General features: G+C 28.4%; 1 protein-coding gene across 3 annotated transcripts in view; it reads left to right on the forward strand.

Moving 5' to 3' along the window:
- LOC129955844 (uncharacterized) overlaps positions 1-16,954 on the forward strand; it is a 293,119-nt gene that overhangs the window by 250,997 nt on the left and 25,168 nt on the right. For all 3 annotated transcript variants that reach the window (XM_056068255.1, XM_056068256.1, XM_056068257.1), the window contains 4 exons: positions 3,598-3,913; positions 8,672-8,854; positions 12,958-13,137; positions 16,080-16,167. In XM_056068255.1, coding sequence (XP_055924230.1) covers positions 3,598-3,913; positions 8,672-8,854; positions 12,958-13,137; positions 16,080-16,167 — 767 coding nt within the window. The remainder of the gene's footprint in view (positions 1-3,597; positions 3,914-8,671; positions 8,855-12,957; positions 13,138-16,079; positions 16,168-16,954) is intronic.

The raw sequence follows: 16,954 nt of genomic DNA on the forward strand, positions 1-16,954 counted from the left end.
GTTTGATTTATTAAAAAGTCAGAGGCAGTTACAAGTTTTACCTAAATCTCATATGATTGGTCTTAGTCAATGGGATAAAAAAAATATTACACTTATTTTTTTTTCCTTGTAAAAAAAGAGCAAATTTCGTAATAAAATGCATTAGAATAATAATAATCGTTCAGTCGTAGATCTTTAGTTTGTTGCATTCAAAAGCATGAATGTTCTGTTTATCAAAAAAGTCTGTATTTGTCTAAAATACCGCCTATTATCAATATATTTATGCGATAAAAACAAAAAATACTAACATAATTTGTTGTCTATATGATATAAACTGTAAAACCGATTACCAAACAGCATAAAATCGTACGCCAATTAAGAACGTCTTAAGCAATGAGTTATTATTCTGTTCAACTCTGGTAGGATTTTTCATCAGTGCTTACAGAACATGGTGCTCGAGCACAGGCAATGCGAAACTATAGTAATTTACCTTTTCAATGAACCATTGTATCTAGTCATGAATGTAATATTTCATTCTCACCCAGCTCTCAGAATATCAATCAATTTTCATGATTAAAACAACTAATGAAAATGTTCTTACGTTTTATAAAAGGATTAATTGTAAAGATACTACATTTTAGTTTCTCCTGCCATAGCACAAGCATGCTGTTTCCAAACTTCAGGTGTTACGAAAGGAAGCACTTCTCAGAGAAAATTTGTCTATCGCCTCTTTTTTGCGCGAACAAAATTTTCTCCATTCTATAAATTTTAAAATGAATTAGAAAATAATATTTATTAATAATAAATAAAATAAAAATTTATTAAATTAAATGAAACCTTCATAAAATCCAAATATTCTTCAATAATTTTTACCTAGTTTTGAACCAGAGGTTCTTGGATGCGAGGTCCGCTTCCACTTAAAAATATTCATTTATATTGTTCTGTTTAAAGCTTAACCTGCCTTTTTGGGTTAAACATGTACACATTGGTGTATCATAAAATCTTATGTGACATACTCATCATTAGTCCAAGGTTCATAACTACAAGATCAGTCCAAAAATATATCTCTTGTTGTTTCAAACCTGCGCTATAAACTTAGAAATAAAATGAGCCTACATTCGCTGTATAAACATTATGGCAAAATTTAATTTTTTATGCATAGAACAGCGCATTATTAATTCATAATCTCTTTTCCTTTGATAAATTATAAATAGTTCTAAATTAAAAGACAATCTGCTAATGTTCCTTGACTAAACATTTGTTGATATTTTGTATTATATCTCATTACTTCTAAAGATATTTTTTTCTTTTCAAATATACTTATCAAATAAACGAAACTTTGGCTCTAGATTCAAACGAATCGTCAACTTTTATATTCAAGAAATAGCCCTAACTAACTATAAAAAGAAATTTTCACTAAATGAATCAAATAATTTTTATAGTTAAAGTAAAACTAACACTAGCTAATTAAGGTGCACGTAGGCGTTTGATACTTAAGAAAATATTTAGATGGCGCAGAGGGCTAAATACCATCACTATTCTCTAGAATCTTTATATGTAAAAAAGTATGAAGCAAATGAATACTCAGAGAAATTTCAGCTACCACTCTAAGCTCCTTACTATGATGAGGTTCTGCATTTCTTAATCGCAAATACGATTCAGCCAAGTCTTGAATAAACATTATTAACCATCTTCCGTTCTATTTATCTCAGTGAAAAGTTAATTAAGAAAGACTAATCGATTCATTAAGTACTTGATCTTTTCAATAAAGTGAGCTCAACTTCGCTCGTTTCTCCAATTTTTTTTTTCTCTTTAACCACCTATTTCTATAGATCCAATATAGATAAATGAGATAAAGCACGAGAAATAGAGATTTTAAACTCTGTTACGTTTCATTAACCAAACAATTTCAGTTTTTTTTTTATTATTATTATTATTATTTTACTGCATGTTTTAATAATTTCATCATTTTCTTTTACTGAAAGTAGAAGCATAACGACTTTTTTTTTGCATTTATTTATACTAGCTCTGATTTTTCGATTTCGTTGCAAATGAGTTCAGTAAATTTTTGTGATAATTTCCAACAAATGAATGAATTTGCGTTTGGCTATGCGTGTGGGGGTTTTTTTTCCGAAATTTAGTATGAGGTTTCTCGCTGCTTTTAAGAAAATGAGAAATGAAATGGAAAACATATACTTCTGAAATAATGAGGTGTCGAAATGGAAGGTAATGTTTTTTTCTAACTGTGAATTCTCAGAAATAAAAACCGGATATAATCATTGCTATGATTGGTTGTTAAGATAAACAGTTAAAAGTACAGTTTTAACTAGTGACAAATATTTCTTTTGACATTTTAAGCAAATTTTACGAATACTTGTAAAGTTCTGCTTGGATTTATATTGTAAATGTACTTCAGTTTTAGATATGTTATTCTATCTGCCATTAGTTTCATGAAATGAGTGAAAAAAATGGCAGCTGAAATGAGAAGCATACAGTTAAAAATAATGAGATATCATGATGAGATGTAATATTTTATTTAAATTGTAAACTCTTTCTTAAAATGTTTTAACATTGTTACAACAAGCTCATAATTCGAAATACGACTTAAATAATTGGAACTAACTTGTTCACATTTTTACTAAATTTTGCAAACACTTGTAAAATTTCACTCGAATCTGCATAATGTAAGTTCTGTATCGTATTATTATTTTACTTGCAACTAATTGAATGAGTATAAATAGAAAGTCTTTTGAAAAATATGTAATCCTCAATGCTCCTAATACTATTAATGAAGTATCAGGGTATAGAACAATATTTTATACCATTTGTGAGATTTTTTTTTCTAAAAAGTGCGCGTTATTACAGTTTTACTAAATTAAAAATATTTCAAAATGGTTTTTAATAAATTGAAATTGTTAAAAGAAAGTATTATTCCTTATTACAACATTCTGTATGTATATTTTTTTAATATTTTAGAATTCGCTTTTAAATATTATTTTTACTTTCAGTTATTACTTTGTTTTCAACAAACTGCGTAAAAATAAATGAAATAACAAAAAAATGAAATGAAGATAACATATTTGCAAGAAATGAGGTATCAATATTTAAAGAAGTATTGGATTGTTATAATGAAGTATTCCTATTTAAATAATTGTAGCAAAAACATTAACTGATATGTAAGTACTAAATACGAGGGGAGAAATGTAGAATTGTCTTAAAAAAGCAACAAAAATACAGTAGCAAAAAATTTGGCAAAGAATCTAAAAATACCACCTAAATATGAATTAAATTGTATCAAATTATTAATTAATTCATGATATATACATTAAGATTAAGAATTGCAAGTGCTATAAGAACTAAATAATTTAATTAATATATATAAGACAAAGAAAGTAAAACAGTTTTGAAATTAAAACTGTTAATTTTTGCTAAGCGTTTTATTTCCTCATTTTTCCTCTTTTTGCTGCTTTATATCCTCAATGCTCCGAAATTCGGCACACCAAAAGTTAGCGTTTTCATAACTCCTGGAAGAGGGAGAGTAGTCTTACTTCGAAAAAGAAGTATTTTATTCTATCTATGAGCTTTATTCAATATTTCTGTAATTCTTTCTCTTTCTAGAAATAAACAACAACCCTGCACTGAATGGAGAAGGCCAAAAGGAAAAGACCACCACGAGTAATGAAGGTTCAGCGGATGAAAATGTGGAAAAAACCGAAGATGAGAAGCACAGGGATGTCATATTATCGTCTGGCACATCTCCGAGATCAACACCAGATCTGGAGATGAGCAACCAGCACCATCTGTCTCAAAAGAATGACAGCAGCCGAAATACTCCAACCATAACTACATCCAATATTAGCAATCTTACAGAAGGCCACCTCGATGAAGAATGGAGGCCTTGGACGCCGAAAAGCAATAATAACTACTTAGAGAGGTAACAGCCAGTTTCTTGTTGTAACAAGTTTAGGGAATTGTGTTATAAATAGAGTTAATATTCTTATGATCCCAAAATAATATGTTACGAATGATGTTCCAAATCCAAAATTATTAATACGTACTAATATAATAAATGTTATTACACTTTTAGAATGTACATTGACTTTGTCAAATTCATGAAATAAAGAATTGCTGTAATTTTCAAATGATTCTTGATGATGGTGCTGATGATGAGTTACAACCATTCAAATGATGTCCCAATATCATAATGTTAATAGCACTTATTACAATGATTGTTTCAAATATTTGTATAAGGAGTAATTAATGTCATAACTTTATCTATTTAATAAAAATATATCAGGCGGAAATTTACTTCTTTAAATATTACATTTTTTTTATTTTGGCTCTAACCCATAAAAATAATTTGATAGTTTCAGATTAAAATTAATTTTTAAATAATTTAAAATAATTTGTGAACACGCTTTAGATATTCTTTTTAAAATGGTATCTGAAGTATTACCACAGAAATGAAAATTATTATTTTTTTTCAGTGTTTGTTAGTAGTTTAAGAAATATTCTTTTAATTCGAGAAAATATATTTTCAATATAGTCAAAAATAAAAGAAGAATCTTCAATTTTCATCAACAATATTTCTGTCCTTATAAAATCTTAATGCTGCTTTAATATGACTGAACTAAACCTTCATCAGTAATCTTGCCGTGAACGGAAAACCATAAATAAGGAAGGTTGAAGGAGTAGATATATCGAAAAAAAATCAAAGACAAAAAACAAAATGATACATCTTTAATATTTAAACACACCAGACATGTGAAAGTAAAAGATAGCGATAACTTTCGAACGAGCTCGCTGTACAGATGAATGATTTTAAGATGTATGGTGTTCATAATTAAAATGATCATTTTCAGAACAGTCTATAGATGAAATAATTTATCAGAAATAAAGAAAAGTAAAACTTTGAGTGGCTTAATAAAGGGATAGTAAAACGTTTAAGAAATGATTCCAAATGTGACCACAAGAAGGTTATTTTTGTGAAAACCGTAATATAAAAGCATTTTTTTTTTTTTAATTTTAAACAACAGCCATTAAAAGTTTTGATTTTTTTTTTTTTTTTTTTGAGAATTTGCAGAGCATATTAGCCTTAAAATTTGAAGCTCTGGGGCTTTTTTTAACTTGAACAATAACTTCTTCAAACAGGTAAAAATAGGTTTTCTTTCTTTATCAGGATAAACAGATAATCACTTTGTTTTTTATAATTTCATTATTATTTTTGAGAATCCTTCAACAGTAGTCAGACCTGTCTGGAAACAGTTCAAAATGTTTCTAAAGCAGCTGATATGAAATCAGCCAGATAATAAAAATTAATTTAACTAAAAAAAAAATTTTGTTAAGTGTGATATTGTAACTATCAGCCATTCTGAATACTGACTACACCGAAAATAAATTCTCCGCAAATGCTTATAAATTTTTATAATTATTGTTTGCATATATATGATATTTCTAATTAGTCAAATTATTATTCATTAATTAAAAATAAATTTTCTAATCGCTCGAACTTCGGTTTCACTATGACTGTCCTCTGAGCTGCGCGGGTTATTATTTTTCTCACGGAACCAAAGTGATATAAATTCCTTTCAAAATCTTAATAGGTTTTCTAAATACGTTTCTGGTGCTCTCTTTTCTGCTTTCAAATGGGATCAATGAGGTCAATTCAAGTGACAATCACTAAATGACAAAAGTCAGCCGACATTTCGACGTTCTGCTCAATATTGAATATCTTCGTGTAATAATAACACAAGTTTCATTTTATTTACTTCACTACAGTCGCAAAGCCCATCCTAAGAACATGATTGTTATGGCTATTTTGTTCAAGTTATTTTCTAGTTAGATAAACCTGATTTGTGAGAACTAATAATTTATTTTTAGTTCTGTACTTAGGTAAAAATTAATGATTTCTACTTTATTTTATACGATTTTCTAATACATTTATGATCGTTTTCTCGGTATCAATTTTTTTTCGCTCATTTACATAATTTGTATTTTATCAATATTGTAAGAACTAACCTAATTTACTTACTTGATATTTTTAAAAACATTTTTGTTTATTGGTTTATTCTTTGGTACAAAAGAACACGATATAGATTTTTCACCAAGCTACTCTCCACCAAATTGTATCAAACAGTAGAAAACTTTTTCAAACATTAACCAAATAATACAGTTCGGTTACCGTATTTCGCAATTTATCGCCTTTAAAAGTAAACACAGAATATGTAGATATTTTCTCCGATAGTTTTTTTTATAGCATTTAACAATTTTAAACTTCAATCAGCATAAATAAACCAGTGAGTGAACTGACCTTGCTATATAAATTTAATAGTAGAGATCACAACTTTCTTTTACTCATAGACCTCCCTATATTGTACTTTCAATGTCCTATAAACTGTCCCAACATCATGTTTGGCAGGTTTAGAAAATCATTTCCTTTCTCTTAAATGAATAACTTAATAAACTTCTTTCTTTATTTTTATTTGAAGATTTTTGTTTATTGGTTTATTCTTTGGTACAAAAGAACACGATATAGATTTTTCACCAAGCTACTCTCCACCAAATTGTATCAAACAGTAGAAAACTTTTTCAAACATTAACCAAATAATACAGTTCGGTTACCGTATTTCGCAATTTATCGCCTTTAAAAGTAAACACAGAATATGTAGATATTTTCTCCGATAGTTTTTTTTATAGCATTTAACAATTTTAAACTTCAATGAGCATAAATAAACCAGTGAGTGAACTGACCTTGCTATATAAATTTAATAGTAGAGATCACAACTTTCTTTTACTCATAGACCTCCCTATATTGTACTTTCAATGTCCTATAAACTGTCCCAACATCATGTTTGGCAGGTTTAGAAAATCATTTCCTTTCTCTTAAATGAATAACTTAATAAACTTCTTTCTTTATTTTTATTTGAAGATTTTTGTTTATTGGTTTATTCTTTGGTACAAAAGAACACGATATAGATTTTTCACCAAGCTACTCTCCACCAAATTGTATCAAACAGTAGAAAACTTTTTCAAACATTAACCAAATAATACAGTTCGGTTACCGTATTTCGCAATTTATCGCCTTTAAAAGTAAACACAGAATATGTAGATATTTTCTCCGATAGTTTTTTTTATAGCATTTAACAATTTTAAACTTCAATGAGCATAAATAAACCAGTGAGTGAACTGACCTTGCTATATAAATTTAATAGTAGAGATCACAACTTTCTTTTTACTCATAGGCCTCCCTATATTGTACTTTCAATGTCCTATAAACTGTCCCAACATCATGTTTGGCAGGTTTAGAAAATCATTTCCTTTCTCTTAAATGAATAACTTAATAAACTTCCTTCTTTATTTTTATTTGAAGATTTTTGTTTATTGGTTTATTCTTTGGTACAAAAGAACACGATATAGATTTTTCACCAAGCTACTCTCCACCAAATTGTATCAAACAGTAGAAAACATTTTCAAACATTAACCAAATAATACAGTTCGGTTACCGTATTTCGCAATTTATCGCCTTTAAAAGTAAACACAGAATATGTAGATATTTTCTCCGATAGTTTTTTTTTTATAGCATTTAACAATTTTAAACTTCAATGAGCATAAATAAACCAGTGAGTGAACTGACCTTGCTATATAAATTTAATAGTAGAGATCACAACTTTCTTTTACTCATAGGCCTCCCTATATTGTACTTTCAATGTCCTATAAACTGTCCCAACATCATGTTTGGCAGGTTTAGAAAATCATTTCCTTTCTCTTAAATGAATAACTTAATAAACTTCTTTCTTTATTTTTATTTGAAGATTTTTGTTTATTGGTTTATTCTTTGGTACAAAAGAACACGATATAGATTTTTCACCAAGCTACTCTCCACCAAATTGTATCAAACAGTAGAAAACTTTTTCAAACATTAACCAAATAATACAGTTCGGTTACCGTATTTCGCAATTTATCGCCTTTAAAAGTAAACACAGAATATGTAGATATTTTCTCCGATAGTTTTTTTTATAGCATTTAACAATTTTAAACTTCAATGAGCATAAATAAACCAGTGAGTGAACTGACCTTGCTATATAAATTTAATAGTAGAGATCACAACTTTCTTTTACTCATAGGCCTCCCTATATTGTACTTTCAATGTCCTATAAACTGTCCCAACATCATGTTTGGCAGGTTTAGAAAATCATTTCCTTTCTCTTAAATGAATAACTTAATAAACTTCCTTCTTTATTTTTATTTGAAGATTTTTGTTTATTGGTTTATTCTTTGGTACAAAAGAACACGATATAGATTTTTCACCAAGCTACTCTCCACCAAATTGTATCAAACAGTAGAAAACATTTTCAAACATTAACCAAATAATACAGTTCGGTTACCGTATTTCGCAATTTATCGCCTTTAAAAGTAAACACAGAATATGTAGATATTTTCTCCGATAGTTTTTTTTTATAGCATTTAACAATTTTAAACTTCAATGAACATAAATAAACCAGTGAGTGAACTGACCTTGCTATATAAATTTAATAGTAGGGATCACAACTTTCTTTTACTCATAGGCCTCCCTATATTGTACTTTCAATGTCCTATAAACTGTCCCAACATCATGTTTGGCAGGTTTAGAAAATCATTTCCTTTCTCTTAAATGAATAACTTAATAAACTTCTTTCTTTATTTTTATTTGAAGATTTCGCCCCGTGGACAACGGGCCGGAGAAAGTGATGACCCCTCTCATTCAGACTTCCAAGAATAGGAACCTTCCACTTCCATCCCACAGTGACAGTAGCAGGGGAGATCCTGGCGACGTGCCCATGGAGTCGCCCTTCTCGGATGTCTTCAGTGATTCAGGAGATGAATCCGAAACAGGAAGGTAACCCACAACAATTTATGCCACTTATTTAGCGGGAATCTTTAAAAGAAATTAAGAATTTGATACAAATTTATTGGAAAATGACAAATGGTTTCAAAGGTTATTCCCTGAGGATATATAATCATAATAAATATTTTATTGTTTTGGTGCATTTTTAATCAAGGTTAGTATATTCTGTTATGAGGTAACCAGTGCGCGTCAAGGCACTAATGGAATAATTTTATTTTAAATGAGAATATGTATTTTTACGGAAATTCCACTAAAATCAATGGGTTCATTGTAGTGAGTATATGGTGATACAATGAAGCTTACTAACACGAATACACAGACAACAAAACACCGCTTATGCGTACACAAGCAATACACAGCAGCACTTTGAAGAAACAGCAGACCACAAGCAGTAATCAGTAGTAAACAACCGCCTTGACAACTAAGAAAGCGGTAAGACAGAACTCAGCAGGAAGAGAGAATCCACGTAGCTTTTCACTAATATATCTTCAAACACCTGCTGTTCTTCACTGTCTCCTCGCTTTAGTTATACACAACAGTCAACTCCCTACAATTGGGTATTCAACACACGACACGAATCTGTTTCAATACCTCCAAGACTCAGCGCGAGGCTCAATTTTCAATCCACTAATCGCTTGAGCTCCGCTGAAAGCTTGCACTTAGCCGGATCTAATTAATTTGTCTTTGATTCAACTCTGACTAACTATACGACTCATTATACGATTGACTTCGGCTTGGACAGCTGGATTTTTATAGCTTCCGAAGCAGGGCACCGAAGGTTCTCGAAGAATCAAACATAATTCGCCTCTTATTGGTCCTATCGCCAAAATTCCTGAAGAGTCTAATGTCATCTATTTTGTCGCCAAGTTTATCTCCAAATTTGGGAGTCCGGCATTCAATCAACATCCAATAGAACTGATCGTAAAACTGTCTTTCCTATGATGAAATTAATTGTGCTGGGAAGAATCATTACAGATTCGTAATAGTATTCTTACGCCTAGCGCAAAAAGAGCCACATTTAAAATACACTGAATGTGATCGGCAGCGATGAATAATAATTCAAAAGACACTTTATTTTGCCGGTCACCTATGAACTCCTAAGAATTACTGAAATAATCAGATGTCAGCCGGTCGCCGGTGAGCGTGACGATCAATATGTTAAATTGCATGAAAGCAGCGATTTATTCTATGCATGAAAGCAGCATTTAACGTCTATAATTTTTCAAAATTTGCCCACAAAATTGGTTAAGATTTCCTCAAACTTGGGTTTATTCCTTTCAAAACTAAATTTTCATGAAAGCAGAAACATTTTTATTAAATTCTTAAATATTGAAATAAAGCAAAGTTGAAACCTAAGATTTTAAAACTTTTTAATTTTTATTTTTAGTTTCTCTCATTCTTGCTGTAAAATTATGAGCAAAAATTTTTAACAAATTCGAATGCGAACACATACTTGTTATAATTTTAAAAGAATGGAAACTGAATGCAATCGTAAAATCTAAAACAAAAAAACCATCGATTTTCAGGTGTGCTATAACAAATAACGTGTAAATGAATTAAGTTTCAAACCCTAAATTTAACCAAATCGCACAACAGAATACTTATAAAGAAATTATTAGTTCTTTTTAATGCAAATGAATTTTTAACGTTTAGAGATTGATAAATTACAAAAAGATATGATTAAAAATCGTACAAAACGCTCTAAATCACATATTTTTCACTTAAAATTACCAAATTAAAAATGTAGTAATATCATAGGTAATAGGTACTAACTAATGAAGAGTTTCCAAAATTTTAATTAGGAATATTTAATTAAAAATTAAACACACTTTTGGCGCTTTCCTGCAATAACTTCGAAGCATATCTTTGCACTAAAATTGTATTAATTTAAAATTCAAAATCTAAGACTTCAGTTATTTATTTTCTCTGATTTTAATAAATTTTTAAAAATATTTAAGTACATTTTACAAGAACATGGTTCATTATTTTAGGTACTAGGTTCATACTCGGCTTTTTATAAACGATATGAAATACATTTTTTATGCGCATGTTACTGTAAGATATAAATAAGAAAAGTTTTAAAATGAAATAAAAACAAAGGAATCAAATCTAAAAAAAATATGGTGGAATTTTTCGTATTACAGTTTCGAATATCTATTAATTTCTTTAATATCTAATAATTTTTTTAGAATTTTATAAAAATAGCTATATCACAAAATTTGTGTTATTACTTAATTACTTCCCAATTACTTAACTGCATTTAATTTGTGATCCCAAGAACTTGCAGGCTTCTAAAAAGAATTCTGAAAAATTATGGGTTAAGAAAATTATTGTCTTAAGACGCTGTCATTGAAACTCATTCTTACCCACTTGAATCATTAATTTTTCTTGAATGTCATATCCAGATTTAAAAGACTAAACTAAAAAAAGTCATGAAGTTTAAAGAATAAGTGAAGGAGTAAACGAACATGCTCTTAACATCCATAAAAGCAAAGGACCTATTACTTTGAACTCTAACTCCTTCATGAGTATAATAATAATAATAATAATAATAATAATAATGGTGATAAAATCGTTGCATAATTGAATGAAACTTCTTTAAAAACTGGAAGGCGAAGTACAAAGAAAGGGAGGTCCTCTTAAAATGTAAGACGAAACCTGTGTTTAATTTTCGAATCGATTAATTAAGAATTACGAAGGATAATTTTGAAGTCTTTAAACAAAAGGTGTACTTATCTGCTTAATTAAAAGGAATTATGAATGTAGTCTTTTTTTAAATTTAATAATTACTTGTAATTACGAAATATTTTCAACTTCTTATTGTTAAAATATGTTTTAATAAAAAAAACTATTTGAAAATATAAATAAAGAAAATAATGATAATAATATTATAATAAATCTGAAATCGGAATATAAATAAGGAAAATCAAAATAAAGTATTGAAACTGGTTGTAAAAGTTTGCAACAGCTGTTTAACCGCAGCGATGCCAGTGGCATCTTTTATAGTTAAAAGCTCATGTTAAAGATAAACTACTGTGCAATGTTCCGCGTGGTTTAACAGTGTTGGTTTATTCAGAAATAATTAATTAAGCTGAGCATAATTTAAATTGAAAGATCAGAAATGTGTATTCCCTCAAAGGATTTTATACACGCTATGCGAAAAAGAAATTAAAATGTAGTTGTAAAATCCAAGTAATTAAGACAAAGCGGACCCATTTCTAAAAGAGATGTGTAAAAGAATTTAATATTATTTAAAAGTATTGCGACACTAAAAAAGTATTTAATTATTAAATCAGTGATTTGATTTTATATATTGGAAAGGGAAGAGTTAAGATGGCATAATACTGACAATCGAATTCAAACCCCTTAATTTTGTTTAATTAATTATTATTGTTATTTTAAAAACATACATTACTAATTTATGTTTTAGTGCAAAAAATTATTAATATCATGTCAGTAACAAATTTTGACTGTTTGAAATGATAATCAAAAACTGAAATGAAGATTTAAGAAATTACATTCTTTACAAAGGAAGGTTAAAGCATACTTTCTGTATACATTTAAATGTTATTCTTATTATATCACAGGTCGATTCCCAACAGTCATAATTCTCTTATCTCGATTAATATTCTATTATCGGTGATTTGTTGTTTTCCTCCATAAATGCCTTATATACGACAGATTTAATAAATACATGACTAAAGCCATTTTTATTATTGTGATTATAAAACCATTAATTAGTATGTAAAATAGCTAAATACCCAAGTTAAAATAAAATTTAATAATAACGGAAGCGGACGTTTTGATTTAGATCTGATTTGTCAAGAATTCTGACTCATAGCAAGATTCTGGTTTCTCTGGATTTTGACTGCCGATATTATTTCCAGATATTGAAAAAACCAATATAACCAATATAAAAACCAAGTCGACCAAAAACATATTGGCCGACTTGGAGGACCTGGTTGTATAATTATTTTTCTAACATACATATTCCAGACGTATAGAAATACTTCTTCTAACACTGAATCCCGAATTACATATATAATTACTGGCAAAAAAATCATTTTCTAATTAGATCTCTGATTTTTTTTAAGCGACATGGAAGAGGAAGACGACCACGAGGATTTCTCCAGAGGCCTGGATGCCTTCCTCAAAGCTGTAGTTGCCAGGAAGAAAGATCGTCGAGTTGCTCTGGAGAGATATTCACTGCAATCCACTCACGTTGGAATAGAGCATCGCCTTATCGCTGCTGCCACTTTCAACAAGAACTACAGGTAATTGGAATTTCGCAAGCTGCAATAAATTCAGTCTTCCATTTAGGACGATTAATTTGTTCCATACTGTATCGAAATCGTATTAAGCTAAAGTAACAAGTAAAGTGACGCAATCAAATATCCGTCCTAAAAGTATGATGTTCACATTCAAAAATTATTATATGTAAAAGTAATGTTGTCAGAGTGCTGCATGATTGCAGGACAGTCGCGATTTATGTGCCATATACCATGAGAATATGGTATTGTGTTAGGGCTGACTGTCAAGTGAAAAAAAAATTGTTGGTGGTCTTTCTCCAAGTACTGAATTGTTCTGCGAATGATGATTTACAAGCATTTTTATCTCGTTAATTTAACTAAAGAGATATATCTTTCCTCAAATGAAATAGGTTTATTTATGCCATATGGATTTTTATTTAAGTTTTCATAAACCAATATTTCGGTCTATGACAATTAACTTATAAAACAATTAGCCTTCATTTATACAACTAGTCCTTTATTGGAAAATTGTATTCTCAGTTATTTAAATCATTTTAAGAGGTAATACAATCTGGGAATTATTATGAAATTCATTTTTTTTAAAGTAATAGTATAACCTCTGTATTATCTGCTCAGCTCTTATAAAATTTACAATTCACTACACGGATGATGTACCTAAACAAAAGTCCATTTTTGCAGTTATTCGGTGGTAGGAAAATTATAAAAAAGAAGACATGTTATGCAAATAATAATCTAACAAGAAATGCAATATACATAAAACACAGATAATGATACAGAATTAAAAGAAATAATGGGTGTAATTCTTTAATAAATTATAATACAATAATGTAGCTGGATGTGTGTATTTAATCCAAGGAAAGATGCTTTCTTGTCTTTTTCTTATTTATTTTCGCACACACACATATAACAACACACATGGACGATGATCACACATATATAAGGAAGCACATAATATATACATTTAAAAGTAGAAAGTGCCGCTAACAAAGAGCGAACGTATAATTCCTTTTGCCGCTAACGAAAGAGCGAGCGGTGCCTGCTTGCACCAGTTTCATACCAACTCTCTGGTTGAAATATTTACAACAAAAAGCTTTAGTGCGCTTCCCTCACATTCCAAACACAAATATGGTTTAGAGCATACTTCGCCATCTATGTTCAATATTAAATTTTACTATATGAATAAGTGTACAAAGAATAAAAAATACAAATTAAATAATTAAATAAAAACAAAAATTACAAATAATAAAATCACATAAACATACAATTTTATATGTTAAAAATGTATGTAAAAAATTTTTTATCCAAAATATGCTTAAATTTTCGAGTGAAGATATGTCTAAAATGTTCCGTAGGTGAAGCAATTATAAAGAAATTGTAAAAATATTTCATCAAATTTAGACATAAAAATAATTCAACATTTGAATTATTTTTAATGAATTCAAAAATTATTAAAATCATAGAAGTTGATTTATGGTTTTACGATGTAATAAGAAAACACGATTATACACATGATCCTGGATTTCATCAATATTGAAAATAATGCATCGAATAAAATAAATGGAACACTTGAAAAATACCCAAGCTGAATTTCACTGCAGTGGAACAGATTAGCAGACATTAAAATAATTTCATTCTGAGAAACGCTAAATATGTTAGCTAGTAAAAATATATATTTCAAAAAAATGCAGAAACAAAAAAAAACTATTATTTAAAAAAATCGAAAAAAGTAGAAAAACATAAACATAAATGAAATAGCGTGCACTTTAATATTCTTTCATCAGACTGATTCATTCAAATGGGTCATGTTAGGACGATCTTATTCTACGGAAGGAGGGACTCTTTCGCTTTTTAAAATTGAAATCAAGTTTATCTTTTATAAATAAACTATTTATTAATAAGTAAAAAAATAGACAATTATGGATATTTAATTCAAATTCAGCTCACGATCAATCACGAATTCAATTGAATATTAGAATTTTACCATCTAATCAGATACATCACTTTTTTTTTTCACATTCATTTTTCTGCAAAATTTAAATTAATTTCGCAGTTGTCTTTTAATTCTTCAAAATTAAAAATTAAATGTTAATATAATTTTATTATTATGACCATTTACTTACAAAACATTTCAAGATATGGGACATTTAATTCAAATCCGGAAAAAAAATTTTAAATCTGAAACAAACAATAAAGACTTCTAAAGACAGCTTATCTTAATAAATATTTTTTTTTGTCTTATAATATATACTAAACTGACTCAGTTAATTTACATCTTTTGTTTTGATAAACTACCTTTTATTAAAAAAAAATTTTAATAAATAGAAAATTAATAAATGAAGATTTGGAAGATAAAGGTTTTATTTTGGTAAGGTACTATTTTGCCTAATGGGCATGAAAACCTTTGACAGTCACATTTGTGAAATAATAATGACTAAGAACAGGAGACATCAGATATTATTAAAAAAATTAATCATTCCGATACTTAAAGATAATGCAAATTTAATTGTGATCGCATTTTCAGAATTCATTTACAGAATCAAAGAGGGAAAATATCAGGTATCTACAATAGCATAGTAATTCCTTTAAGTTACACTTTAATCAAGGACATCGTTGGCGTTTAGCAAAAAAAATGGCTTAAGAAGTAGTTTGAGCGTTCTTTGTATATTCTACACGTCGTTAGGAAATGAAAAAATAAATCCTTGAATTTTCTGTACTTTTAACCTTCATTTGGCAATGAAATATACCAGAGAAAGAAAAAAAAAGCAACTATGACTAATGGTTCACTCCTTTTGTAAATATTTAACTCAAATAACTTTTATATGTAAGCGAGGGCTATAAAAAAATATACAAATCTTTTCAATCACAATATTTCTTACTGAAAAATATTTCTCTGTGATACATTAACAAGGTTATGAAACCTTGAAAATATTTTTTTTTTCCTGCAGGATTCCAGGAACCCGAGTGGTGTATTTGTCGCTTCTAACAGTGAGAAAAAGATTTCGAAGATGTGGAATCGGGAAATACATTCTCAAAGTAAGAATAATTATTCAATTTGATTTTCTTTTGTAATTACACGCTGTTTTTTGGTCAGAAACAAAAACGCTGGGAAAGTCTTGCACAGATCGATACCTTCTAACTATTCCAATACTGATGACAATTTTTTTCTATGAAATTATATTGAACGCGATTAGTTATTTTTGAAAAGAAATGTTCTGATAGAATGACAATCCGCAAATATGAAGCATGTATTCTGAAAAAATAAATTGAATACTTTTTTTTTACATTTCTGAATCCGAAAAGTTAGGCGCGAAAGAAAAAAAGTATGAAAAATGTTTTTAAACAATAAATTAAAGATCTAGTTTCATAAAGATTTCTAGATTTTTTAATTATAAAACAAAGAAATTGTCAATAAATATTTAGTATAATTATTTAATATTAAAATATCTTAGCTTAATTTAGAGATTGAAAATCAAATATTCACACATCAATGATTTAGTAAGACTTTAATTCAAGTATTTAATGTTAGCAATAAAGGATAAATAAAAGATTTTGACTTTAATAGGCGCATTTGTACGAAAAGCAAAACTACTTTGACAAATATATGCAATTCATTACTTTGAATATCATTGTTGAGAATCGTTGTTAGAACTATGCAGTACACATTATGAAATACCTCTTTCAATAAACTGGACTATTTAGTTTCGCCTTTTAACAATTAACAAGTTAATGATTTATTTTAGGTTAATTTTTATTTTATTAACTTTATAAAAATATAGTTATCTTTATTTATATAGTTATCTTTATTTATCTGATAATCTTC

Source organism: Argiope bruennichi, chromosome 2 (assembly GCF_947563725.1).
Source record: "Argiope bruennichi chromosome 2, qqArgBrue1.1, whole genome shotgun sequence".
NCBI classification, from domain to species: domain Eukaryota; kingdom Metazoa; phylum Arthropoda; class Arachnida; order Araneae; family Araneidae; genus Argiope; species Argiope bruennichi.